The sequence below is a fragment of the Strix uralensis genome, chromosome 14 (assembly GCF_047716275.1).
Source record: "Strix uralensis isolate ZFMK-TIS-50842 chromosome 14, bStrUra1, whole genome shotgun sequence".
Taxonomy (NCBI): Eukaryota; Metazoa; Chordata; class Aves; order Strigiformes; family Strigidae; genus Strix; species Strix uralensis.
In genome coordinates this window covers 6,899,506-6,925,997 of record NC_133985.1, presented here as the reverse complement: position 1 = coordinate 6,925,997, position 26,492 = coordinate 6,899,506, and the positions used below count along the sequence as shown (strand labels likewise).

The window sequence follows — 26,492 nt, the reverse complement described above, 5'->3', positions numbered from 1 at the left end:
TTTTTTAGCATGGTTGTATTCAGTTCCTCGACATCCAAGTAGTGCTAAAATAGTAACTAAACCCCACAGTCACTGGAGCATAGTTAGTGAATACCACGTATTTCAAGATGCTGCCTTAGTTTTAAATTACTCTGACATGGGTTTCCAGTACTGATCCTGCTTAGCACAGGCTCAGAAGCTTTTCCATGGGGCTCCAAATGCAGGTCATTCCATCTTTAGCACAGCTGTGGGCTCTGATTTTAGGTTGAGTAAGTGGCACTCTAGATGATGAAAGTGGGGGGGGGGGGGGGGGGGGGGGCGGGGTGTGTGTGTGTGTGTGTGCTGCTGCTTCCAGGTTTTTTTTCTTTGGTTTTACCTCTTGTCTCTTACACTGTTTGGGCAACAGCAACTAGCCTTTGAGACATGAAATTTAAACTATTCTAGTAATTTCTGCTGTAAAAATTGCCACTGAAAAATAACCAATGAAAAATAAATGTTTTCAATTACATTAAGACAAGGAGCCATTTGGCTTAGCTACAGCTTTGTCTTGTTCACTATCTACCTGTCTGGGCAATATCAAAGTCAGAGGTTTTGTTTTTAACACACAAATGCTCCTAAATGGTCAAGGTCCACATGCAGCTCCAAATTCTGATTCCTCACTTCGATTACATGTTTCTCTGCTTTCCAGGTATGTGACTTCACAGGCCTACTGAAGAAGAGCAGCAGATCCAAGTACATCCTGTAACTATGCTCCTAAGGCTGTTGTCCTCTTACTGATACAAAACGAGGCCAGCAATGGATACTATAAAAACATTTCAGATTTGTTTTCCAGTGGTTGCTTCAATGCACATGCAATGTACTGATCCTGTGTTTTTAGGAGTCTTTATATTTTCATTTCTTAGCACCACATCTCATTTTGTAAGTCAGACCTGTGGTTGACTTGTAATCAATACTAGATAAGCATACAGACAAGCTTAGATGAGTTGGTGCTAAGGGTGGGAGAGACATTAGAATTCATCCTCAAGCTTTTGAGCTTTTAAGGCATTTACATCAAACTTCATCCTCACTACTCAAGGCAATGAATTCAAGTTCCACATCCAAATTTCCGCTGGAATTACTTCTTATGGTTACAGGTCTGCCTCTATACTTCATTGCCCCAAATTTATTTGTTCTTCTATGTGATTTCAAACAAATAACATAATATTGCTTCGGATTTCTGCATTACCCACTTATGCTAAAAAACTTTGATGAAAAGGTGGATTCTTGCTGTGCACTTTTATATATATATATTTATATTTGTATTATGTTCATAAAAATAGTACTCTGCACTTCTCTGGGCACTCTGTGTCCTTATACATGTAACTTATGTGGTTACATAAGTACATCTGCTTACTCATATAAATGCATACCTAAGTACTTATAATATATGAGTAAGCAAATAACACTCTTGTTACTCTGAGAAGACTGGTAAAGTGTTCAGATAAGCACTAAAAACTGCTATTTTGTTACTGTTACAAAGTGGGGTACCCTCAGGAAACACTCAAGAGTATAAAAAAGAAACCAGCACTTTTGAATCAGGGAAGATCCTTCAGTGAAAAAGCAGTGACTGTCTGAGAGCCGCTTCGGGACTGGGAGGGTGCTGGGTCTCTGCCTTACCTGGGAGCTAGGAGAGCAGTGATGTGAAAGCACCTTTGTCACAGAGACCCCAAAACATTAGGAGATCATTTCTGTAGGGAAGGGGGTGAGCTGTGGAAGACCTTCGACTGGAGGCTCCTCTGGGCCATACACTTGTACACACTTAGCTTTAACTGCTGAACTTTCACCAAACAGCCTTCTCCAAACTTGCTACCTTTTGTTTCACAGATGTGAGTGTTTTCTTGTCCTGTCTGCTCTATGATGAGGTTCATGGGGAAGGAAACCTCATTTCTGTGTGCATTCAGAGCCTCATGCAAGAGTCCTGAGCAGGCCAGCATTGCTGAAGTCCACTCACAGACATAAAAAGTTTGTTAGGCAGTTATACATGAATTTGAAGACTCATTCTTCTTCCTCCAGTAGTTGTCCATATTCAACTTAACCATCTCATGACATATTTCATAAAGAAGGTGTCACACAAACTATGCCTCTGTGACTTGTGTCCTTCTCTGCCATCCACTCCTTTGCCCCAGTCTACAACCAGGTCTGGAACACTTGCAAAATTCACCTATGCTGTCAGTGAAACACCTGCACATAACAAATGAAAGCCCCAAACACTTAACAGGACATCTACAGAACAAAAAGTGTTAGGAAAGAATAACTAGCTTCTAGACAGAAAAAAGAACTTTAAAGGAAAGGAAAGCAAATAAATGACCTGATACATTCAATGGGAACCAAAACTAATGTTGCTTTTATTTATCTGGGGACCTAGCAGCTACATCAGTTTTTAAATACTTTGAAAAGTGTTCTAGAAATACACAGCAAACTGGATCAAAGTTGACAAAAACGCCATTTGTTTTATTGTTTTCAAGCCAGCCAAATTCATGTCATCTGTGAAATGTTTATCACCCTGGGTAAGGACAGCAATTCATCCTGCAGATTTATGTTTACAAGCATTTTGGAACAAATGTTCCTATGTGAACACCCATATGAACCATAAGCATCCAATATGTTTGGATCACTACATTCAGTTTTTGTTAGCAGATCTTTAACTTTCTGAACAATGTTTTACCAAATCAATGTGGCACTACTATATATCCTGCAGGAGCAGGGCACAGAGCATATGTGACAACTCTTCCACATATTCACCAGGGAGTGTTTCTTTCCACTTACATGAAACCATAGGTCTACTTCTTTTAATTCATAAAAGCAAATGGCATCCATCTATTTTTGGCATTTATGTGATTGCTGTAGTATTTGAGACCCTCACCCTTTAATATATTTATTCATCCACCCTGTGGATGCACAGCTGTCAGCAGCATAATGAGGTTTTACAAAAATTTCAGGAACTGAACGCAACACTTCCACTAACCTACATCATTTCTAAATTAAAATATGCTTCCCCGGCCTCAGGACATGTAAAGGACCAAACTAAGACACAGAACACAAAGAGTTTATATCAAAAGTTCTGAACACCACTCACTGCAATAGATAGTTATTGATAACGTTACTATTGTCACAAAGTACATTTATAAAGATATAGGTAAAACATGTACAACAGCACTAATGTTTTACTGAATTGCAGTACTTGAAAGTAAAAATACCATCAAAAACCCTATTGGTACCTGTTATCCTTACATAAGCTTAGTTCTTGGGTAGAATTTAAAAGCAACCTAACAGGTGCTGAAGTCTTTCCTTCAGCTTTTCTTCTGGATCACTATTTGCTTGGCAAGATTAACTGCTGGACAAGGAATAACTTGACCCTGGATCTGAAACTTCACAATTTAGAAATCCTAGTACCAAAGGACAACCATAATCTCCAAAACAACACGCATTTCAAAACCAGGATGATAGGTCACCTTCAAAGTGATTTATTCCATCTTGTGGGAGACTTGAGTAAGGTAACTTAAAAGTCTGTGTTTACCTTTAAATGCAGGACTTCTAAAGAACACAAATGTGAAAGAATTATTCCATTTAAAACTGGTAATAACAGCATCATGAAATAACTACATTCCCAATTTAAAAAGAAAAAAATATATATATAGATAGAAGATGGCTTATTATGAGAAATATGGTTAGTATTGTTAACTAATTTTTACACCTTACATCTAACATCAACAGAAAATATTGTGGAGACAGGTTTATATGCAGAATTTTCTACAAGTTATAGACTTCAATATTTTACTCCACACATTGCTGTTTGGTGTTTTTCGGTTTTTTTTTGTTTTTTTTTTTAAGAAAAATATTTCATTGTGGAATTAATAACATCAACCTTCAGGTCATCTTAGACACTGTGATTTCTTAAATATAAATTGTTACATGTCTAAACTGGTCATTCATATTTCCTTACTAGCCAATGAATAATGATTCTACAAGCCTTACAAAACTGAAGCCCTAACAAAGAATCTCAGAAGTTAACTTAATCCATATGACTGAAATTTTCTTGCTAGGTGGTATTTTTTTATTAGTATTTTTTCCTAACATTAGTCCATAAATATATTCATAACAGAGCCAGCTGCTTCCTCTGCCAGGGTTGTCATAACAAAAAGGCAGTCATGTGCAAGAAAACTTTTACTCCCTAGTAGGATTAGGCAGCAAGTTTGGATCAAAAGAGCACACCAGTTACCTTACCTGACCCTTTAAACAAAATCTCAAACATCTTATTCATACTGAAATGTGACAGCACTTAAACAAAATGGCCAGAGAAAAGCCCTGCCCCAAAGTTTTCTTTCTTGCAATCAAAGCAACAAATCATTTGTAAGTAGGTAAAGAGGATACCTGCACAACTGGCTTCACAGTACATTTCTCCCATCCTTCTCAGCCATTCTCCTGAGAGCGCTGCTTGCCTAACTTACTGGCAAGAGCTTGCTGCTTATTCCCCCCGCCTGAACATTAACCCTTAATTATGCTGCTCCACAAGAAGTGAGAGCGCCCCGTCTTTGGAAGCAATGGGAGCTCAACGCAGAGAGCTAAAACCCAAACAAACCCCACCACCCCCACCAAAACGGTTCAGATAACTGCAAGCCCCCTTATTCGGTGAATGATTCCAGGCAAACCACTTGACCTCCGTGCAGCAGTCATCTTCCTTGTAAGACTGGTTTTAAAAGCAGGACTTAATCCATAGCTGATGCTGCATATGACCTCAGCTTAAGCATATAAATTAAATACAAAATAAAGCAGGTTCAAGGGTGAAATTCATGTACAGGGCTACTGAGAGGTCACAAAAAAAGTAGAAGGAAGAAGAAAAAAATTTTTTAAAAAATCAGTCTCATTTGTAAAGCTAATTTTCATACTAGAAAGATCCATTTCCCACCACACATTAAGACAAGCAATTTTTAATGTATATGAAACAGAATAACGTTTCGCTGCACTGAGAAGGAGACTGGATGTGGTGACTTGTATGTTATACACCTGGAAATGCAGCAAGAACTGCTTACGGGGATCTTAATGTAAACCATTTGCCTTAAGAAATCTTGTGAGCCACATCACAGTATTATATAGCCCACTAGCTTATCTGTTTAAACGAGTTAAATTTGTGGTTGGTTTTTTTTTTGAAAAGCATCATTCTATATTCCAGTATTAACATATGACTGCCTCATAAGCAACTTCAGATTTACAGGATATTGAGGCACATTTATATAGGAAAATAATCTTGATCATTTTTGAAAGTCTCATGTTTCTTCAGAAGAACAATTAAGAATTCCTCACTTTCCCTAGTAAAACAAGAGAAAGGAAGAAGATTTCTAAGTGTGAAAATAGCACCTTGGACAAGCTGTGAATGCATATTATCATAGCATTACTGTACTACTGTTCAATGATTTGGAAAAATAACTCCAAAAGGAGCTCTGAAAAAAACCACAAAAGACTGGAGCAGAGGGTACTTCCACATGAAGATAGAATTCTCTCATTTGTTTCTTTGACATTTATGGGACTACCAAAGTGTAAACAAAAGCAAAATTAGATCCCACAGGCTTTTGGTAGGAAAAAAAGTGGATGAAAATTATATTCAGTAGCAGAAATCAGTTGTACAAATGAGACCATCATCTAAAGGCCCTTTCCAATGCTGCTATCTCACACTCGCCCTATGTCATCTGGTCTTAAACAAAAGGGGTTTTATTCTTGCCTACCTCAAAGCTATTTTACTAAAGCCATTCTCAGGTTTGCACTTACATAATCCACTTTACACTATTTCTATTAATCCCATAACAGATATTTGAGTGCGTAAGGATTCCCTCTGTGCTTCACTTAAGAGTTAGATACTTATTTTACACTGGAAGAAAACATTGCAGATGGAAGCACAAACATGATTTTTTAAAATAAAATGAGGATCCTCCACAGGACATTCTTAATATCCATGTAGGATTTACATGATCTGAGCTTCTTTTGAGGAAATTTTCAAATGATGCAGCAATTTAGCCATTTAAAAGGACTGTATAACATCCCTTGCTGTATAAACACAGTGAACATACGTTCATATAAAACCAATTTATGATGAAAAGACTGTAAAATACAATTATACCATTACAGTTTAATTCTTTTTTCCTCCAAAAATGTTTTCCTTTCAAGGCATAACGATTTCAGATTGAACTGAATTGCAGGTGGCTTCGTTTTCCTATGGTCACTTTATCTCTAGTGGAGCCACTTTATCTCACGGAGCCACCCAACTGCAAGATAGCAAAGCCATATAACACACTGAATCACAGAATGAGAAACATAATCATTCCCTTCTGTGCTCTAAACGTGGCAAGAAACTATACAGGCTTTGTCATCGTCATCATTGGTTTAAATACCCGGTTCTGCTCTCGCACAGAAAGCTGCAGCTGAGTTGAGGACTCACAATAGCCAAGCAGCAGCCTTGCTGAGGTGGGGTCAAGAAGGGGGGTCATCCATCTTATTTTGTGGTCAAGGAAGAGCAGTGCAGGCAATCGAGTTCCCTGATCAATTACTGAAATTATTTTTTGAGCCTAAGTCATTGCCTTCTGGAGAAAACAAGAATCCATTTACTTACCCGTTTTGTACCAGTGTTTTCATCACTTTTTTTTAAACGAAGTTAGATTAAAAATAATAATTGTGTTATCCAGAAAAAGTGATGCAATATTAATTAAGAACTGAGGAAGTTTTATTCACCTTAAAAGGTACCACAAATCCAGGAACACTGTTGCCTATTTGAAAATGAAGTGTCAAAACTTAATCCCAGTGAAATGGTGAAACAACTGGAGACTCCAGAGACCCAGAGTATCTTTCTGCCTTGAAAGCCAAAAAGCACATTGACTCTTCAAAACTGATTCTGAGCAGCAGGTCAGCACTCCCTGCAGATCCCTTCGCTGTAGCCAAGATCTCCATTTTGCACAGAACTGGTCCTGCCAGACAGGTCCCGCAGCAAAGCGTGGCTTTGCCGTGGAACAAGCAGGCACTGCCCAACTGCTGGTCTCCTGCCAAAAGACCCTTTTTTCTCTAGCTAAAAGACATGTGCTGCACCAACTGAAGAGCTGAGCTGAAACACAGGGGAAGAGAAAAGAAAAAAAAAAAAGATGACTCAAGCCATAGTTTTAACTTTGTCCAGCTGGAAAGGTCAAGATGACAAGACAAACTTTGTTCTGCTGGTGGACAGTATTTACAACTCCCCTTTATTCATGGAGTCTGCACTAAAATGATATTGCTATGCTGTTTTGGCTAGAGACTGCATACGCTGACCCCTCCGTGCCCAGCACAGCACCGGAATAATTCCATACAAAAGGTTTGCATTAAATGTAATGAAGCAAATGACAAAATCAATAAACCTGGAATGGTGTGGCTATCATAAAAATGATGTAAATTCAGAGTTCACAGTGGTTATGAAGCTATTTAGAATTATAATTAAAACCAGTACTATCTTTTTTTTCCAGAATAAAAGCTCTTTTTGACAATCATAGATGAATGGTACAGGAAATTTTCAACAAATGCATTCAAAATTAAGGTACAGCACAAAGACAACATAAATTATACAAATATAAACTGTAGGCATAGGTTAGCCTAAAAAAGTACAAAATAAAGAAAATTTGATTTTCATACTTTTTCAACTGATGTCACATCTGATTTTAATCAAATTTTATATCAAAAGGACAGTAAGAATACCACATAGCCTGTTTTTAAATCATGGTATTTTCTGGAGTTTGTTTCTGTCAAAGAGATTTTTGTAAGACTATTAAAACAGAAAAGGGCCAAATCTGCTATTCATTACACTCCATACAAAAGCAGTGCTGCAGCATGGGTGCTGTATCAAAATTTATCTATGCTTTATTAGGATAAAAGAATAATGAGCCCAGAAAGCACCAAGAAGAGCTCAGCAAAATAAGCAGGTAAGTAATCTCTGGAAATACCAATAGTCACCCTGACTTTCTGTAGCAATTTCAAACCCCAGAAAACAGATCCCATTTAAACCTAGGGGCGAGGTTTTCTTTTGTCAAGGCCTGGACATGGAACTTGTGGCCTCATTTAAAAATTGACACCAATGTCACATGTAGGCAAGGAAATTACATACAACTTGAATCTCTGGATTCCCAAAACTACTTGTTAACTATTTTTTCAACTAATCAAACAGAAAACTACTACAAATATTAAAAGTGACCATCAAGCCTGGGGTTTTCACACCCAAATACTGAACTTTTGCAGTCTCTTGCGTAAATGGTTCACATCACTGTCACATGTGCTGTTTTCCTGACAGGACACAGCACATCCATGTCACTCTTCAAAACCCCCACTGATGACCAACTTACAGAGCTGCTGGTAGAAGATGCACTCATAGGCAGGAGAGGGCAATAAATTATGCAAAATATAAAGCATTGGGAAGATCAGAACTGAATTTGAAATAGATGGAAAGGATGACTTAGGCCTATGTGTTACATTTAATCTTTCTTGTTATCATCATTAAGATTTTACCATATGAACAAGGGAAGTGCAGCCTTTAAATCATGCTTGAAATACATTTGCACAAAAGGAAAAAACAATTGGTAATTATGTTTGTCTTACACCTACAATAAATGTTTAACAATCTACGGTTTGCCCCAAAAATGACATTGAAAACAATATATATTGCATGGATATACTGAATACAGAAATTAGGTAAATCAGAATTATGTATAACCTTATTATGGAGGTAGTCAGCTCTGATTCGCATCAGAAAAATGAAAATTTTAAGAATATTAAATGCCACCAAACATACATCCTCCACTACTAAATACTGCTGGCTTATATACTTCTATTTTATAGGTAGAGCATACTTAAAGAGATATTTCAGCTTTTATTTACCTGACATTTTACTCAGGGGAAAGCAACCTTTACAGTGAGGAAATCTGTTTCTCAGGAGTGATGGTTCAGCTTTTAATGAGTTGTCGGTGACAGATCCCTTGTGGCTAGTCGAACCCACAACTACAGGCATCCATGAAACAAATACTTCCTGAAATGCAACTGGACAGGAGGACACATCCACTCTGCTTAATGCAGATGTTTTCATTTAAAATAAAAAAAAAAAATCACCAGTGCTTTTTCAATCTGTGAAATCAATCTCAAGTAAAGTAGAAGTGGTAGTTTAGCACATTCAACAGATTTAAGATCATTCTGTGCTGGTTAGTCCAGCTGCTGTTTTATTTATTAGCAAGGGACATGGGAAAGGAGATTACATAAACCAAAATGTGTTTTAAAAATGCAAGTATAGTCTAACCACACTACCAAATATGACATACGTTTAAATACTTCATAAAATGGTTCTGGAGTTTTCCAGTATTTATCATGTGTGTTGCAGAATTTGCAGGTTATTAGCCTGTGCATGTTTCTGCCATTGCTCCCTGATGCATTTGGGACCATCCCAGGTTGTTCAGGAATAAAGCAAAGAAGCATCATTCCCTTTACCAGCTCTTCTCATAAACCACAGGAATATCCTGCAGGTTGGGACCAAACCTTGTAGTTCACTATGTGAAGAGCTGACATAACACTACTGCTAAGCATTTGCAAAAATGTGCTATCAAGACTGAAATTAGCTCACTAGCTAGCAAGATTACTGCTGAACCGGCATCTTTTAGCATCAGTGGACAAGGCAAAAATCCCACAAAACTTTCTTCCCAAGAGGGTAGTTTTGAATAATGACTACTCCTTACGATGTTAAAAGAGATAAATGCAAAAGTTTCAGGATTGTAATGACACTTGAAATACACGGTATTTCTTGACAATCACGATAAACTGGTAAAGAGCAGAGCTATTCAGAAGGCACTGTCTATGTACCATATTCTAGAAAAATGCAGAATTAACTCCTTATTCAAGGCGCTTTGCTCACCTGCAGCCATCCTGCACTAGGCTCTTCTGTGAGGGAACGGATACAAGGGCAGCCTTCCCTACAGACAGGGCACGCACCCTTGTGCCCAAGATGCTGTACTTCTACGGGCTGTCAGGAAGTACAGATGGTGCGTACGTGTTGCCTACCCTTCCCACTGCAGCACAAATAAAAAGAAGAAAGGCCATACCTATTCACTGTAGGCAGAGAAGAAACTGTGATTGAAAGGATGCGGTTTCTGAATTAAATTTGAAGTTTTAATCTCTACATTCCTAACAGGTTTACTTGTGGCTGTGGCTGCAGCAGCTACGATGTTCCTGATGGAAAAAGACAGGGCGAGCAGTAAGGAGGCACCTTCAGGTGGGGGCTAACAAAAATGCAATTCCTCCCCACACGTGCCTGCCAGAAGTCAGGCTGCATAGCATGTAGGTTTTGTTGCTTTTTTTCTCTGATTTTTACTATGAGATAGACAAAAGAAGTTACTTAGAAAGATCAGGGCAGGTAGATTTTAAAGGTTAGTGATTCAGAACTGAATAAACTAGAAGACAGAAAAGCAAAGGGATAATACATGCCAAACTGTCCTCAGGCAGTATAGCCAGCAGCAGTTCCCCGAGCAAAACTGCAATACAGAGCCAGCCAGGCCCTGCAGAGGCACGACTCTCAAGAAGCAAACGAAGCAACCACCTTCCGTGTCACTTGGCGTGCTGGCCCTCTGCATGAGGCCAGCTGAAGATGTGAAGAAATAAATATTACGGTATCACAAAATGTCCACTGCTAAGACTCAGACTCTCTGCTTGGTTGGTTTTGCATACCTCACCTTAAACGCATTCTGCATTGTGTTGGGAACATGCATGTGCATTTCAATCAATCATCTCTTTTTAATGAGTTAATATGCTTTCTGCATTTATTATAACGGGTAGAACAGATGGCAAAAGCTCAAACTAATATATTCATAAAATTAACTTACACTGCAGGTGATGCTTCTCCATAGAAGGTAGCAAGTTGGTAACATGTTATTTTAATGTTATAATAATGCTGCATTACAACGGAATTTCTAGGAAAGCAAATGTGATGGTGACAGAGATCTCTGTTGAATTCATTATGGTCACTATCACAGTGAATACCAATTACAGGAGACAGAAAGGAATACACTGTTGGAATACATTGAGTGCAGTGTGAATTTATGGATAAGAAGGAGGAAAATTGTTTACAGATTTTTAAGGTTGAAGTAATAGGATCTTTTCACCCCCTAAAGAGTGTAAAAGGCTTATCTCTAATGAGTATTTTCAAATAGCTGACTGTTTCAATACCTCTGACCTGTTTTGCCAGCTCTGAAAACACTCAAAAATACCAGCTGAGATCAAAGCAACCTGGAATCTGTTCCGTAATAGAAATTTATCCTTTCTTTAAATTTTCATGTATTCATATTTAAAATATACTGTGCCTTTCATGCGCATCATCAAATACAGACACATATTATTCAGTCTATTGAAAGACACATAAGCAAATACACAAGCCAACATGTGATAATCAATTCTCCTCTAGCCATTTCATTGCTTTTATTTGAGGCCAACCACTGACTTCAGTAGACTTATTCCAGATTTTACACCAAAGAGTGGAAAATCTGGCCGACTGTTTATCTTCCTCCTTTTGTTTTATTTCACTGCAAATTGCAATAGTAACAGTGAATACTGTACACAAATGTCAAGAAACTAAGGCCTGGAATTTCAGAGGGCTCTGGATAATAGCTTCCCTTGAGAACCCAGACTAAAGGAGTTAAGTCTTCTACTGGAACATTTCATTAAGATATACTGCATATTTATGTACGGCAAATAATTCACAATCACTTGCTTGCTTTCTGCTAGTGAAATGGCTACACACAAATCAATCACTATTTCTTTGGGTTTATTCATTATTTTAACTTGACAGGTATGTTTAATTATTTCTATTCTATGGTTGAATGCTAAAAATTACAAATATGCTCTGCAGTGCTGGTTCTGATGGATAAAAAACCAACATAGGAACATTTTTATATTTTGTGTAGGTGAATGCAAAATACCTCTCAATGTAAAGAGCAAGTTCAGCTTCTTCCAAAACCTGACTGTGCAATTTAGATGTTTAATTTTTGTAAAAGTCACATAGATCGATGCTAATAGTAGATGCATGCAGAAAAAGTCAGAGTATCTTCCAGGAAAAGCCATCTAACAAATAAGAAACTGAAACTAATAGTCACAAAAATATTTTACAGTAGTCACACAGCTCTGATTTTTTACATTGCACAGGTAATGTAACCACTAGGAAAATAAATATGTACTAACTTACAGAAGTGCTAAATGTTATATACGTGCTAATGTATTTCTGCATTTTTAAAAAAAAATCTAAATGCTTAATTCCTTCTCCAAAGGAACCTTTAGGGCTATAAAGAAGTATATTACCCACGATTTCCTAAGTGGCCCCAGGACGCAGGGAAAGCAGCTTGCAGGTCTAGTAATATGAGCTATTACCTTATGTGCGGCTGAGAAATATTTAGACAGAAATGCAATAAGCCTGTATTATCATGACAGATGAACCTGTTAGCTCGTGTTTTTCTGAATCCCAGTGCTACAGAATTCCACCTTATAGTCAAAGCCTACAAAAGGAAAAAGACAGAAGCTGAATACGCACAGGACTGAGCTCCAGTGAATCAAGAACAAGAAATGGCAGGCAACTCCTCACAGAAAAAGCAGTAACTGTGCAATTTCACATGGCTTTAGCTCTGTGTGGTGTTCAAACGGGGTGTCTACCCTATCAGGTTGGCTCTCCCTCTGCTCTGCTGCTCTGTCATTCTCCCCATGCATCTACACTATTTTCCTTTCGGTGAATCATTTAATCATAGAATACCGTGTTAGAAGGGACCTCAGAGACCATCTGGTCCAACCTTTCTTGTAAAAAGCACAGCCTAGACAAGATGGCTGGGAGGTATTGATGTGAAAGAGAGGACCATGCAAAGCAAAGCTTGAACCCTATAGATAGTATGGGCACATGCCAGTTCCTACCACCCAGCTCTGCCACCAGCACTTGCTCCCTGATGTGGGTCATGGAGGCTGCACTGACACCAAGTCGCTGCACTCTGCATATACATGAGATGTACGTTTGCACTCTCACTGCTTTCAGAATTAGCTTTTCCTTCAGTCTGAAAGGTGCAAGATAGGAATGGGTGACAAAGGAGCAAAGGCTTAGGTAAACACACAACCAGAGTCTTGTCATTTTAGTCTCAGACAGATCTCTGCTTGCTGGCAGGTCTTGGGCTATTGAATTTCCTTACTGCAGTGCTGCAAAACAAAGGAATAAACTTCTGTCAAGAGATGGCAAAAGGACACAGGGCAGAAACCTGCCAGTAAGAGTAATTCTTTGAAATCTGTCCTGTGCGTTCTTATGGGGAAACAATTCCCACAACACAAGTCCCGCTATCATCGTGCCTCCAAGAATCACATTCCTACAATGCTTTGCAATACATGCACAGCTCAGTTGGTTAGGTTCAGCTTCACGGTCCTGAAAAGAGCATGGCAGGAGAAGGAGCTGGGAGCGTACTGCCAATAACCACAAGCAATGCCTTAAAAGAACGGTTGCTGCTGTTGCAGGATCTTTATTTGAGTCAACCTCCACATATTCCTATTCTGGGAATCTGGCTGTCCTCAATAAGGTGGGCTGGGTAAGCTAATTCAACAGAAACTGCAGGAATGCCTCACCCGAGAAAAACTCATCTGAATGCCAAGATGTGATACAAAGTAAATGTGAAGAAATCCAAGAAGCAGCTCTATATATTTTTATGATGGAAGGCCACGGCTGACAGTGCTGGGTTAGCCCAAAGCTCAACAAGACCCAAATCCATATACTTTAATTCTTGAAATAAACGTGCTTACTTGGGGCTAGATTCCTGCAAGAAACATTTCCTGTTCTCTAAGTAATAAGTAACAGAAATTAAATACAGGTGCACACTGCAAGCTGGCCCTCTCTTGCCCTTTCTTGTTCAACTCTTTTAGGACCACTGAGTAGCATTTATGCATCTATTCAACAATATGTTCAAAGTGCCAGTTTACGCCAAATTCCCATATAAGTTCACTATTGGTAATGGGCATTATGTGTTCATGAAACTTTCTAAAACTGCATAATTATTTCTATATTTTAATTAGAAATAGAGTTACTAATTTATTGTGTGCAGATTCTTCCTTTGATTTTATATTCAAACAGCAGAAAACTTTTCTTATGAAAATAATTCACACAACAAAATTTGCCTGACTTGGGAGTTTTAAAACCTCATCTTGCCAGCCTCTGCTTTGCTTTGTCTCATGCAAAAACACTGTCCTCCCTGACATTTCAAAGCTCTTCTTTAGCACAGCCCTTATGAGAGCCCATTTTCTTGGACTCACTTCTCCGCTAAGAGATTGACAAAAGATAGAAAGCTTTTACCATTTAAAAAGAAAGACATGGTGAAATATATCCTGAAACACTGCTTTCTATAACACTTTTTTTTTCTTTCCTATCATCTTAACATTTATTTTTTAAATTACCAAAATTGTATCGGTACCAAGCCAGTGCTGCAGTCCTGGTGCTTGAGGGACATCACCAAAGACTCTCATCATTTAGCACATGCAGCAGCACCTCTTCCCTTAAATTCAGGATTTTTTTTGTTTTACACCAGTATGCTCCAACAGGACACAGCCTGCCATTTTGTGTCGCTTACTGCTATGGCCATGCTGAGATAGGGTAGCTCTCATCGGGTTTCCAAATGGCCCCCACTGTAATTTATATTAAGCCCTTAGGCTGCATATTTCAGAGCATGTATCCAAAAGGAATTCATGCCCTGGCTTAGTCTATTGCATCATCTTCTCTGCATTTTTTCCTGAGGGAAGCTTTCCAAGCTGCTGTTAAAGACAGCATTAATCTGGAGGCTTTCACATGGTCTAGCACTTGCTGTGTCCTTATTATAATACCTATAGAGTTATTATTTTTGCCGTGATATTTGGACACTTTATGTACAAACTTGAAGAATTTGAGGCCATATTAAATGTCAAGCCATGAAAACAGAGACAACTCCATGCCAGCTTTTCCCTATATGAATTTTAAAGATAAATTGGACAGGGTCGGAAAGCGTGGGAGAATATGTAACTTTATTTCTTATGTCTAAAAATCTCCAAGATCCCTCTAAAACATGCTTTATAAGGTGGAAGAACTCTGAGATAGTACAATAAATCTGCAAAGTGATAACCATAGAAACGGCCAACCCTGCTGCTATCACGTTAGCGCGTATGTGTCAAGAGAGTCACCAAGCGATTAGCAGTGCAGGTGTCTGAACAGCTGAACGGCACTGAAAGGCGAAGATTCATTCTCCTCCTCTAGGTGCTTGAACACTCATGCTCATTGGCATGGTCATTTCTGTGACTCAGGAGGGAGCGATTTGGCTGCCAAATCTAGACTGAGAATGGGAATTGGCATGTTTAAGCTTACTGCTTAAAGCTTTAAGAGCTTTAAATATTAACTTGGTTCAACTTGCATCACACCCTTATAGTTATTGCTGCAGAAATTTTAATGCTTTTTCAGCAGCAAGTTGGCTCAAGATTTTGTCACATTTTTCTCAGCAACTCACAGGCCACTAAAGTCTATGTCTGGAAGCAACAGTCATCTGACCACACTGGGTACAACAATTCATCCATTCCTTACCAAGAAAAAATTACTATAGATCTGAGTGAAAAGTCTGCTTCTCCTTCAATTTATCTAAACAATCAGTACTTGTGGGTCACATCAGCAAATCTATTAATTAGACTACTAATCTTTGTGCTCCTGCTGAGCCAGAGGTTAGACTAGATGACCTCCAGAGGTCACTTCCAACCAGAATTATTTTATGATTCTGTGATAAGTTCAGTATTCCTGAGACAGAAACAGGGGCCACGGGAAAGCACTTCTGATACTGTGTCTTTTACAGCAAAATAAATAGATACTGCCTAACTTGGCAGTCACAATTTTTTCTTAAAGCTTTAGATCCCAACATTTATAGAGTTCCTGTAAAAACTCCAGTCAGCCATCCCTTGATACTGGCTCATGTAAAGGCGAGACCCTGGTTCCTCTGCACTGAGACTGGGTGCATAAATCAGAGAACACCTGTGATTTTTCTGACAGCTTACCAGAGGTGAAATCAACTCTGTAAACTTTGCTATTTTAAATGAAGTTAGACAGCTAACTGAATTATAGCTGGGAAAGTTACCATCTATTGTTCCTCTAGATTACACAATGTAAGTAAAGTTCATGCTAACGTGATAAAAAAGCCATGCTTCTGTCACAAATCCACAAACTTCTTTCCACTACAAATTATATCCTCTAGTATTTTCTCATGTCTTAAAAACTAGACCTGCTCACAAAGGTCCTCTGATGCTCGTCCACTGAAGAGGAACATTAAAATACAGGCTGGATGAGTTTAACTGACTCCTCAAGATGTGTTTTCTCAGGCTGACATTTGGGTAAAAAAGCTGAAAAGCTAAAGTCACTGTTGAATAAGTGAAGTAAGTAACAAACCATTGAAGAAATGCAAGCTTAGTATGCTGAACGCCTGCAGAAACAGCTGTAAACGTTATATGACATGTAAAAGCCTTCACATCCTGACTATCCCGAAGTCTCCAAAGGAACCTTGCACAGTGCTCAGAGAGAGGAGGGGGCATCTCACAGCATTGCTGCTCCTGTGCCTACGCTTTCCAGTTTTGGGAGAAGTCCTGCTTTGGTCTTTGCAGTACTGTCTCCCTTGCACAAACCCCAGTGATGTGATATTCCCTGCAACACAGCATCACCAGAGAAAGTACAAGAATTGTGCTTTGCCCTTGGATGCAGGTGTGGTCATGCTCTGACTCATGCTGACTGTTCTTAACAGTTTCGATGCTACCTATAGAAAAATATCTAGTCGGGATACTAAAGAGGTTGTTGAAATTAAAACAGAGCACAGGTACGTTGCAAGACTGTTTGTAGAGAAGTGCTTCTTTTTAGATCTCCTTTAGCTGAATCTTCCACTAAGTAAATCCCAAAAAATCCACACTATTTATGCTTACAATATTTAACGCTCTGAGGTATCAGATTTCAGCTACTGATGCGGTAACACTGTGCTAATACTAATGGCCCTGAAATGGTTCTGAGAGTGACTGCAAGTTTTCTCAGGAAATCCTGACTCTGCCAACTTGGTGGCTGTTATTTCCTTTTTCAATTCACCTTGTGTTGACTCTAATGATGCCAATAGCGTGTTAGTGTGTGGGTGCACACAAAAATGCATTTCTGGTACATAACGTTTAAGAGCCCCTAGCAGCTCTGGAAATACAGAGCTCAAAGTCCTTATTTACACATATTTCAGACTGTATGTTATAGAAAATGGATAGGACAAGCTAGCTTCATTAGCACAAACTGCAAAACCCCCTTTTCTCTCTTTAATGGCTTTAAAAAAATATTTTTGTTTTCAATACAAACTTTCAAAGCATGCACCGTTAATTTCCCACTTTATTTTTAATTTTCCAATATCTGTGCTCAACTGTTGTGCCTGTGTGCCACATTTTGCCATGTTTACTTCCCACCCACGTGGTGGGACAGAAAATTTAATCTAAGTGAAATATTTTGATTTCACCCCCAAACTACCAGTTCTTTTCCTATGCATATCTTGCTTCAAGGCTTGGACTATGATTTCACTGGATTTTGCAGGACAATACTGCAGGGAGGGGTAAAGCCTTTAAGTATACTTTTGTTCTGTGCTGAAAACTTCCCCAGGCGTGTTGCACAGCATACATGCGGACCAAAGTAGCACGTCAGGCCCTTGACAATAACCTGCTGCACACAGCAGGGTCCACAGCTCCCTTTTGTGTTGCACAGAACTAACCACTCGGTGCTCAAACAAATAGTAACAGCCAAATGTAACCCAGGGAGAATGTTTTTCACAACAAATATTAATGAAGTTGTCACTTACAAGTTCTTCACATCAATGATTCCTCGAAAGGCCTTTCTAGGGATTCCTTTTATCTGGTTTTCACTCAGGTCTCTGAATAAGGGAAGAAAAAAAACCCACATTGTATTAACAAAGAGAAGACATTTCTCAAATCTACATGAGACAATTGGAACATACACATGCTTGGAAAAGTAGATGTTTCTGGATTTGTTACACCACACAATGTTTTCAATTTTCTCTATCTCCTCTAGAGGTCTGTGGCATGAGCTGAAATGACTCTCCAACAAAAAACACCAGAACTCATGATGCAAATGACAGAACTTCCAGAAAACATCACTCAAATGTATCACGACACTGGCACAATACCATGATTTGCTGTCAAAACACCTGCAGCGAAATCTTATGCTTTGAAATTGCAACTCTGTAGAGTAAATGTAATTTTCTCACCATGCTCCTGTTTGTTTACTGACTGCAAAAATACTTGGCTACCCCTGCTCAGATTACAGCCCCTTATTTGAAATTAATATTCAGGATAAACGTGACAATCATTTCCTTGTGAGTTTTGTAAATTTTCAGTGAAAAGATCTTGATCCACTGCATTAAGAAAACCCCACTGCATTATGTATTAATGGGAACGACAGAACTTTTAACCTTGTTTATAAAAAAACCCCACAACAGCAATTCAAAATTTCTTTCTAGTACTTAAAACATTACAAAATGTTTCAATTTAAATCATTACATCTGCACTGTGAGTGCAGGTAGAACAATGAGCACCTCAGGTTACAGTTTTCCATTACACCACCTGCATTCGGTTGCTTTTTCCTTTGATGCACTATAAATATTTCCACTGGAATTTTCCAAGTTTGCAACCTTCTACCAGTGTCAATGGAGGGAGGATGGAGGGCATCAGGAATTGGAGGGAAATGGACACAAAATCATAAAGTTGGGATATTTTCAGCCTCAGGGAAAACAGCACTCACAATGATTTCTTTGCTGGTGCCCTGTCAGCATGGAAAAGAGGAAGGAATTTCACTCCAATTTAGGGTAAAAAGTGGAGGGAACAGAGAAATGTAAGAAGATGAAAGGAAGGCAGAAAAATGGGAAAGGAAAATTTAAGAAATAAGCAAATGGAGGAAATGAAAGGCACAGGGATGGCTGGACAAAAGGACAAAAAAAAAGTGATACCACAGCACAGGATATCACACAGTGCATCATTTGGTGTGACTGTGTCCCTGTGTTATACAAGCCCAAGGCTTTGCCCCATTTTCAGAAAGAAACTCTGGCTTTCTAATGACTATTAAGATGGAATGGCAGTCATCTGCACTCACCACCCGATACTCTTTTCTGTAAGTACATTTAGTGTTGCAGCAAACCTCCTTTCTAGTCTCCACCAAATTGGCTTTATCAAATGAGAGGCCAGAAATCAGAGCCTGTCACAAAAGCCCACATTGACATTGCAGGTCAAGACATGTCACGCAGGGCTTTCTTCTGCTTTCCATCAGGCAGATAGAAAAAAAAGGGAACTATGTCCTTGTCATGAGACTAATTCAATTTATACCAGTCAAGCAGTCTACACCAAATTCTCAGAGTAGCCACAATTGTCCATTCAGACCATCACAAACAAAAATGTGCTGTTGGCTACAAGTCTCTTTTTCAAGCCAGATTAAAATTCTTTGTGACCTTCACAATTTGTTTAACACTGATCCACACCCTGACCCTTCCTTCACCTCCCCTTTCTTTTACCAGCAACAAAATATTAGTTCTTTAAAGACAGACCTTCAACCCTGACAAATGATGAGGCAACCTGGACAGAGAAGAGTCGAAAGTAAAGTGTATTTCTGACCGATAAGAAGGAAGTCTTATGCTAAAGATCAATTTCATGACCGGGAGTCACTGGTGTGACAGTGAGGCGCAGTGCAGCTACAGGCCAATTGTAAAAGCATGACAAAATGGCTTAGGAAGGCAAAAATTAGTAAGATCTGAAAGCAAGAGACACGCAATGCAGAACAAAAAGGGCCTGAAAAAGTAGAATTGTGTGATCAAATAAAATCACACTAAACCCACCAACACCTCAAGTTGCGTTTCTCTGGTATTTTATTGTGCATTATTTCAAATCAGGTTTAAAAACAAATTAGGTTTTCAAGTGTTATTTTCTAATATTATTGCGGTCTAAAAGGGCTAATTTATGGGTTTGCTTTCTGCTTTGTCTTTATGCTCAGCTCTCACTTGCAGTCAGGCAAATACAGGAGACTGTAGGAAATTCATCCTTTTTCTCTGACAATCTTCTTGTAAATTGTATTAATTTTATTTTCCATTTAGGCACTCTCCTCTAGCTAACGATACTGCCTCTCTAAATCTCCAGGATTGTGGACTGATTTCATAAATATCTCTAGTGGTCTGACGAGCCTGCATGGCATTAGTGATGCAGCATGGAAGAAAATACACAAATGCATGTTTCATTTTCCATAACTGTCTTCTCACAATTATAATCTTCCCTTTTTGAGGTGCTTAGGAATAGTGTTCATCTCTGCTGCCTAACAATGTGACAAACTTCTGTTAAGCATCTTTCATAAGCGAGCAACCACCACCCAGGCTTCAGTCCGTGCACTTCACAAAACTTGCTCTGAGGGAGCAGAAGGCTGTAACAAGCAACTTGTCTACATAGTTTAGCTTAAAGTTTCAGCTTTTCATTCCCTACTTCTCATAACAGACAAAATGGGAAGCTCTCACTGACAGTATGTAAAATAAATATTAGTTATTAATAGTAACTGCAGAAAACCAAATAAACTAATGTGAGGCCAAAACAAAACAAACACCTAAAGAACAACAGACAGAAAAAATTTGTGATTTTCAAGAAAAATAAATGACAACTGAAGAAAAATAAAATATGATTATTAATACATTTTCTATTTCTTAGACAGAGGTTTCAAGCCACCTGTAATGGAAGACAAGTCCAATGCCTGCGTGCAGGAAATCAGAAAAATTCCAGCTTTAGAGAAACATAGACTTCCAAAAATCCTCACCCTAATGGACAATGTTAGAGAGCTGACCAAAACCACCTGACCTAAGGACAAACTAAAAAGTGCTAGTACATCTGGAGCACCCTCCTTCACAAAGGTTCCTCTGTACAGAAAGCAGCAAGCTCAACAACAATGGAAACACGTTCATTTGCATCCTGATAAAATAGACATGTTGAGCTAAACAAAGGGTTTTAGATTAAATTATTCTTCCTCTTATTTTGATAAATACTGGCAAGTTTCATCCACTTCAATCAGCCACACAGCTTTCAAGCAGTGCAAATGGCCCAGAGATCCTGCAACCAGCCACAGCCTCAATAAAGTGCAGTCTTTTTTTTGGAGGTGTCCCATCTCTTATACAGGGGTCCTGTCTGATGGAAACACACATGAAAAGGCCTCAACAACAGCTCACAGAGGAACCAGATGGGTGAAGAGGACAGCAGGTGATGATACTGGATACGTTTGACCAACAGCTTCCACAGCCAGCAGCGTGCGGTGAACACCCCTAAGGAACCAGCTCTCTCGGTTCAGAAATGGGGAAACGGAGCCACAGAAATAGTAGAGAACATTGACTTCAAGTTTGCACAGATCAGAGATGCAGGAGCTAACAAAATCCAGCAGCTGTGGCTTACATGGCCTCACAGCACAGCAGACCACACGTTAGTCTAACCCAGACTCAAACAAGAGTTGGCACAAGTCAATAAATTTTTTTTTAGTTTTTATTTTAATTTAACTAAAATGTTTGGGACACAGATTAACTCCCTCTGCAAGTCTAATATTGTTTTCCTGATCTTCAAATGTGAATTGCAAGAGCCTTACTGATAAAAGGATTGGAAAGGAAAAAAACCCATCCAAAACTGCTGACATTTTCTAAGTGCCTCTGCAGTCTTCGTTATAATGCTGGTTTTAGCTTCCTGCTTTAACACTGGTTATTGCATCCTAAGTGAAATTTCAACTATCTAACATAGCAATAAAATACATTAAGACTCTTTTTTTTATTTTGCCAGTGACAGGACATAAATCAGTTAATTGGAGCACAGATCCTATGAACATTCATAAAATAAGAGTCTTCCTTTTAACTACAGATCTAAAACATTAAAACAGCTACTTAAATACAATTTGCAAAGCTACAGTGGTACTGAAAATAAGATGTATTCTATGAAAAATAAAAAATCAACACTGATAGCATTATGCTTAGGTTGTCTCCCTTTTCAAAAACAACAAAAAACCCTTTGAGCATTTATTAGTTATTTTCCAGATCTTTTTTGGTATGCAGAATCTGAAATTTAAAAATATTATTTTTAAACAAAGAACTGCCTGAAAAGCAGTGTGATTAAGAAGTATTTATTGTGGTTGAACACAACTCTTATTTCTCCCGCTGAAATGGGCTAGAAAAGAGACCACCGTTAAGTGTTATCCAATAAAGAACTAGACTTGCCTTTAATGTCTTAGAAGTTTAATGCAAAGACTTAAAGAACTAGTCATCAAGAGCAAATGCTTCACAGCCAAACGTGCATCTTTCCCAGTATGTTATTGTATGTTGATCCCATAATAAAATCGTAAACTCATAGAGTTAACCATTAACACATGGAACCAATTTTCAGCTAAAATGAAGGAAAAATCCAGAAGAACTAACCTGATTCCTTCAAGTACTTTCTAGTTTATCCACAGTTCAATTGCTTCTTGGAATAAGAAAGGAGAGCTCACACACAACTCTCTCTGTAGCAGCTGATACAAAACTGTAAGACAAACTCTGGTTGATTCAACTGCATATGGGGCTTGAGTGCAAAATAACCAATTATTTCCCAGCATCTCTTCCTGAGACAGTAATGCTGGAAAGTTTTTGTTGCTTGCTTGCTTTGCAAAATAAAACTAATGGAAAGATATGGATGCTGATTTTAAGAAAGTGTCAACTGCCACCAATGCTAAGAAATAAGTACTTTGCCCACTAGATTCACTCCAGCTACAGAACGTACAGCTGAGAAAAATGAGAATTAGTTAATGCCTGTTGGTAGCTTGTTTACATTCTTTTACCAAATAGGATTTCTGGGTTAATAACATTTCAGTTTTATGCATTTACCAAAATAAAATCAAATAAAAAGTTCTTGAGGTTATGTGCACTATTAAAGTTCAGTGACTATTCTTCAACCCAGCATTTCTTTACACATGGACTAAAACCAAACTGAACTACTCTGCAAAAGGTCACATAGTTAACACATCCTGGTCACTGCAGTTTGTCTCATTAGAATTAGTTTTAATTTGTACAGCATGTTACACATAAATTCTATCCTACAATGTTTTACTGAATTAAATAACACAATTAAGGAGATGAAGAGTAACAGATGGGGGAAAATTAGAGAGTATAATCCAAAGAGAATATGTATCTCTAAGTAACACATAATAAAAGATAAGGAAGTCTATCAAGTGCAGAATGATACAAGTCAGCTTCTTCATAGAGCAAGAACTGGAGGGAAGAGGACTTCTACAGCCACTGAAGTGAGAGAGCAAAGTGACCAATGCTTACTAAAGGGAGACAAAACAGGGTGACATGCAAAGAGGTAGAAAGACCAAGGAAATCGAGAGAAAAGAAAGAAGTTTACTCAATTATATCTGTAACAATTCCAGCACAGAATATTAACCTTCACAGTGCCTTTTTCTTTTAACTAAAGGCTTGACATTCCCAAGGAAGCTTTGCTGTCTCCCAGAGTTTCTATTACAATCCACAACAACTTGCAATGCCTCAAACACTGCTTAACCTCAAGCATGGCATAACTGGGATCATAAAACCAGCAGCAGAAGGGCTGCAGCACAGATTCTCTTCCAATTGCTACAATTTATTCTTGCCCATCAATACAATGTCCCTTCAAAGAAGCAGGTGACATTACAGTTAATCTGTTCACATTTTCCTATGCAGCTCCAGCCGCTTATTCTCAGGAAGCAGAGTAGAAGGATGCAGATCTGTCTCCTTTGCAATAACCGTGCACTTGCAAAGGCTGCTGTGCCTCAGAAGTGGGTTAGGAAGACTGGGCCAAGAGAGTAATCACCATGCTTGAGGTATGCAAGAAATGGATCCAAATTACTTGCATGGTAAACGTATCTGGAGGTGTAAGTGCCAGTACACACAAGCTCAAGGATGCAGACGTTGAAATCAGATCAAAACAGACTCTGTAAATATATTCAACCATATTTTTAAAATGTCTTTGTATCACATTAAGCTAGGATTTCATTTACAGCAAAAAACAGAAGACAAATTTTTCCTGCTCTGCCAAAATCACGTGGCAGTTTTTTAATTGTTAAAATTAATATTTAACACTTTCAACAGCTAAATACTATTCTTACTTAGGAGCTATTGTCCTAGTATTCCTAAAACTGTTCAACATTGGAGTTTTTCCTGTTCTATAGAGGGATTGACAAATAACCAAGCAAGCTGTTGAGGACAATTTGTTACCTCTGAGCCTTGTAAACATACCAAGATAAATTCAAGATATTTATCATCTTTCAGGTGGGAAAAGCATAGACCAAATCAGCTCACTACAACAGTAATAAGCACAAGCTGTGGCAGGTCTGACACTCACATCAGCACCTCTATACTCAGGAGGGGCCTTAGCACTCAGTGAAGCAATGGCTTCTCCCTTTCTGTCTGTTCAGTGTAAAACATGGTATTTACCACAAAATAGCAGTTACAGCTCTCTGTCTAAGAGGAAAAAGTGGCTAAAACTTGTTGCCAATGAGCTACAACAAGGGAAGAGCTTAAGAGCAATAGTATTGTATAGCATTATTCTGTGGAAACTCGGCGTCACTGCTGATTTTTCAAAAGGAAAAAAATTTCTTCCTACTACTTACTACTACAATAAAAGTATAGATGTTGACAGCATCCAAGTTCCAAAACAAGAGCAGGTCCTACAGATGTTTTGTACCCTGAACAATGCAAGGTGATTGTGGTTTTGCTAAATATAATACAGCTGGCTATCAGTTCATGCTCTGGGAAGCTGTTGAGAAACTCTAGTTTTGTTTTGTTTCTTTTAAGGGAGGGAATTCAGCTCAAAAATTCCAATTAAACCAGTCCTCACTGCTTTCACACAGTCACGCACTACTGCACAAGTACTGCTGCTAAGTTTCCAGAAGATAAACACCACAATTTCTTTGTTGATCTGGTTTTACTGCGAGGTGATAGATGCTAACTCTACACTTCAGCATTCATTCAAAGCTTCACGTAGTCTAATTAACCCAAGACACATCCACATGCCTTCATTCTGAAGAACAGGACACTAAACAGAGGCTGAGCTTAAAGATTGAGGATGGGTGTTCACTAAGGAATCAAGGAGGAAAAAGATGTCAGCAATAGATAATTATTTTAGCATCATCTTCCACCTTCTCCAAGGCCAAATTAAAAATCATTTGTTAATAAACACCCTTCAAGGGATCCAACCTGCATGGACTTTTACACTCATGACTTCTGTCCTGACACAACTACAGGGACAGGGATCACTCAGTGGTACATGGTGAAGGCTTTCTAAATGTTTAAATGTTTAAAAGAACAGAGGATACACATTTGTGCACACTTCATAAGAGATTTTTTAAAATTTCTTAGTCACTTCAAAAAAAACAAATCCCACTTTCTTTCACTAAATTAGACAAGTGCTACAACATTTGGCTGTCTGCACTCAACACAAAACCAGAAAAAAATTAAATCTACCAGAATATCTCTTACAAGATTAGTAAATATTTTTATACTATTTTAAATGAACTGTAAAAATAATCTGTGTGTCAATGCCCAATTAAAGGCAACATTTGTCTTTATGACTTTTACAATTCTTCCTCCCTCCTCCTGCCATTTCCAAAATGCCGAGCAAATAGTGAACAGAAAGCACTTAGGAGACTCTTATTTTAAAAGCACCCATCTTGAGACAGATCAGTTTTCATTTTAGAAAGCAGCATCTGTTTTGTCTTTTGGAACATACGCACAAAAATTAAATTTTACCTCAATGTCTTTATACTCAACTTTGGATATATCCAGGAGCAGGAATTGGAAAGTAACTGACAGTAGACTGAGAGGAAACACTTGAAGAGAAGCAGCCCTCTAGAAATAAGATAAAGCTTCTGACTAATAAATGATAATAAGGCTTCTTTATTAGTAGTGTTTAATGTAGGGTTTTAGTGCTTTACAAAATGGTATCAATATAATTAATCCTTCCTTTTTATTGAGGGGACAATAAGACACAGTAAGAGGCAATATGTGACTAGAGCAAGGTACTCTAGCAGGGTGTGGCAAGAGACAAAAAACCCCCCTTGAAAGTCATATACATTAGGTATTCCACTTTATGCAATTTATACACCAAGTCTTACCGCATGTGGTGAGACTGGCCTGCCAGCAGAGAAACAGCATGCACAATTCTGACAATGTATTTAAGAGAGATTCATTTTGATAGAAAAATATCTTACTGTGGAATTATCCAGTACTACTACACATTTGCAACTGGATCACTGACAAAACAAAGTGATCCCAATGTGATGTTGTTCCTACGCAATACCAAATTCTACCAATGCATTTCTATTACACTCTTCTCCAACCAAGTGAGATTATCACAGAGGCACTAAAATGATTTAG

At 38.4% G+C, this 26,492-nt stretch overlaps 1 protein-coding gene across 2 annotated transcripts in view; it reads right to left on the bottom strand.

Annotated features, from left to right (window-relative positions):
- SLIT3 (slit guidance ligand 3) overlaps positions 1 to 26,492 on the bottom strand; it is a 528,649-nt gene that overhangs the window by 237,771 nt on the left and 264,386 nt on the right. For both annotated transcript variants that reach the window (XM_074883610.1, XM_074883609.1), the window contains exon 5: positions 17,889 to 17,960. In XM_074883610.1, coding sequence (XP_074739711.1) covers positions 17,889 to 17,960 — 72 coding nt within the window. The remainder of the gene's footprint in view (positions 1 to 17,888; positions 17,961 to 26,492) is intronic.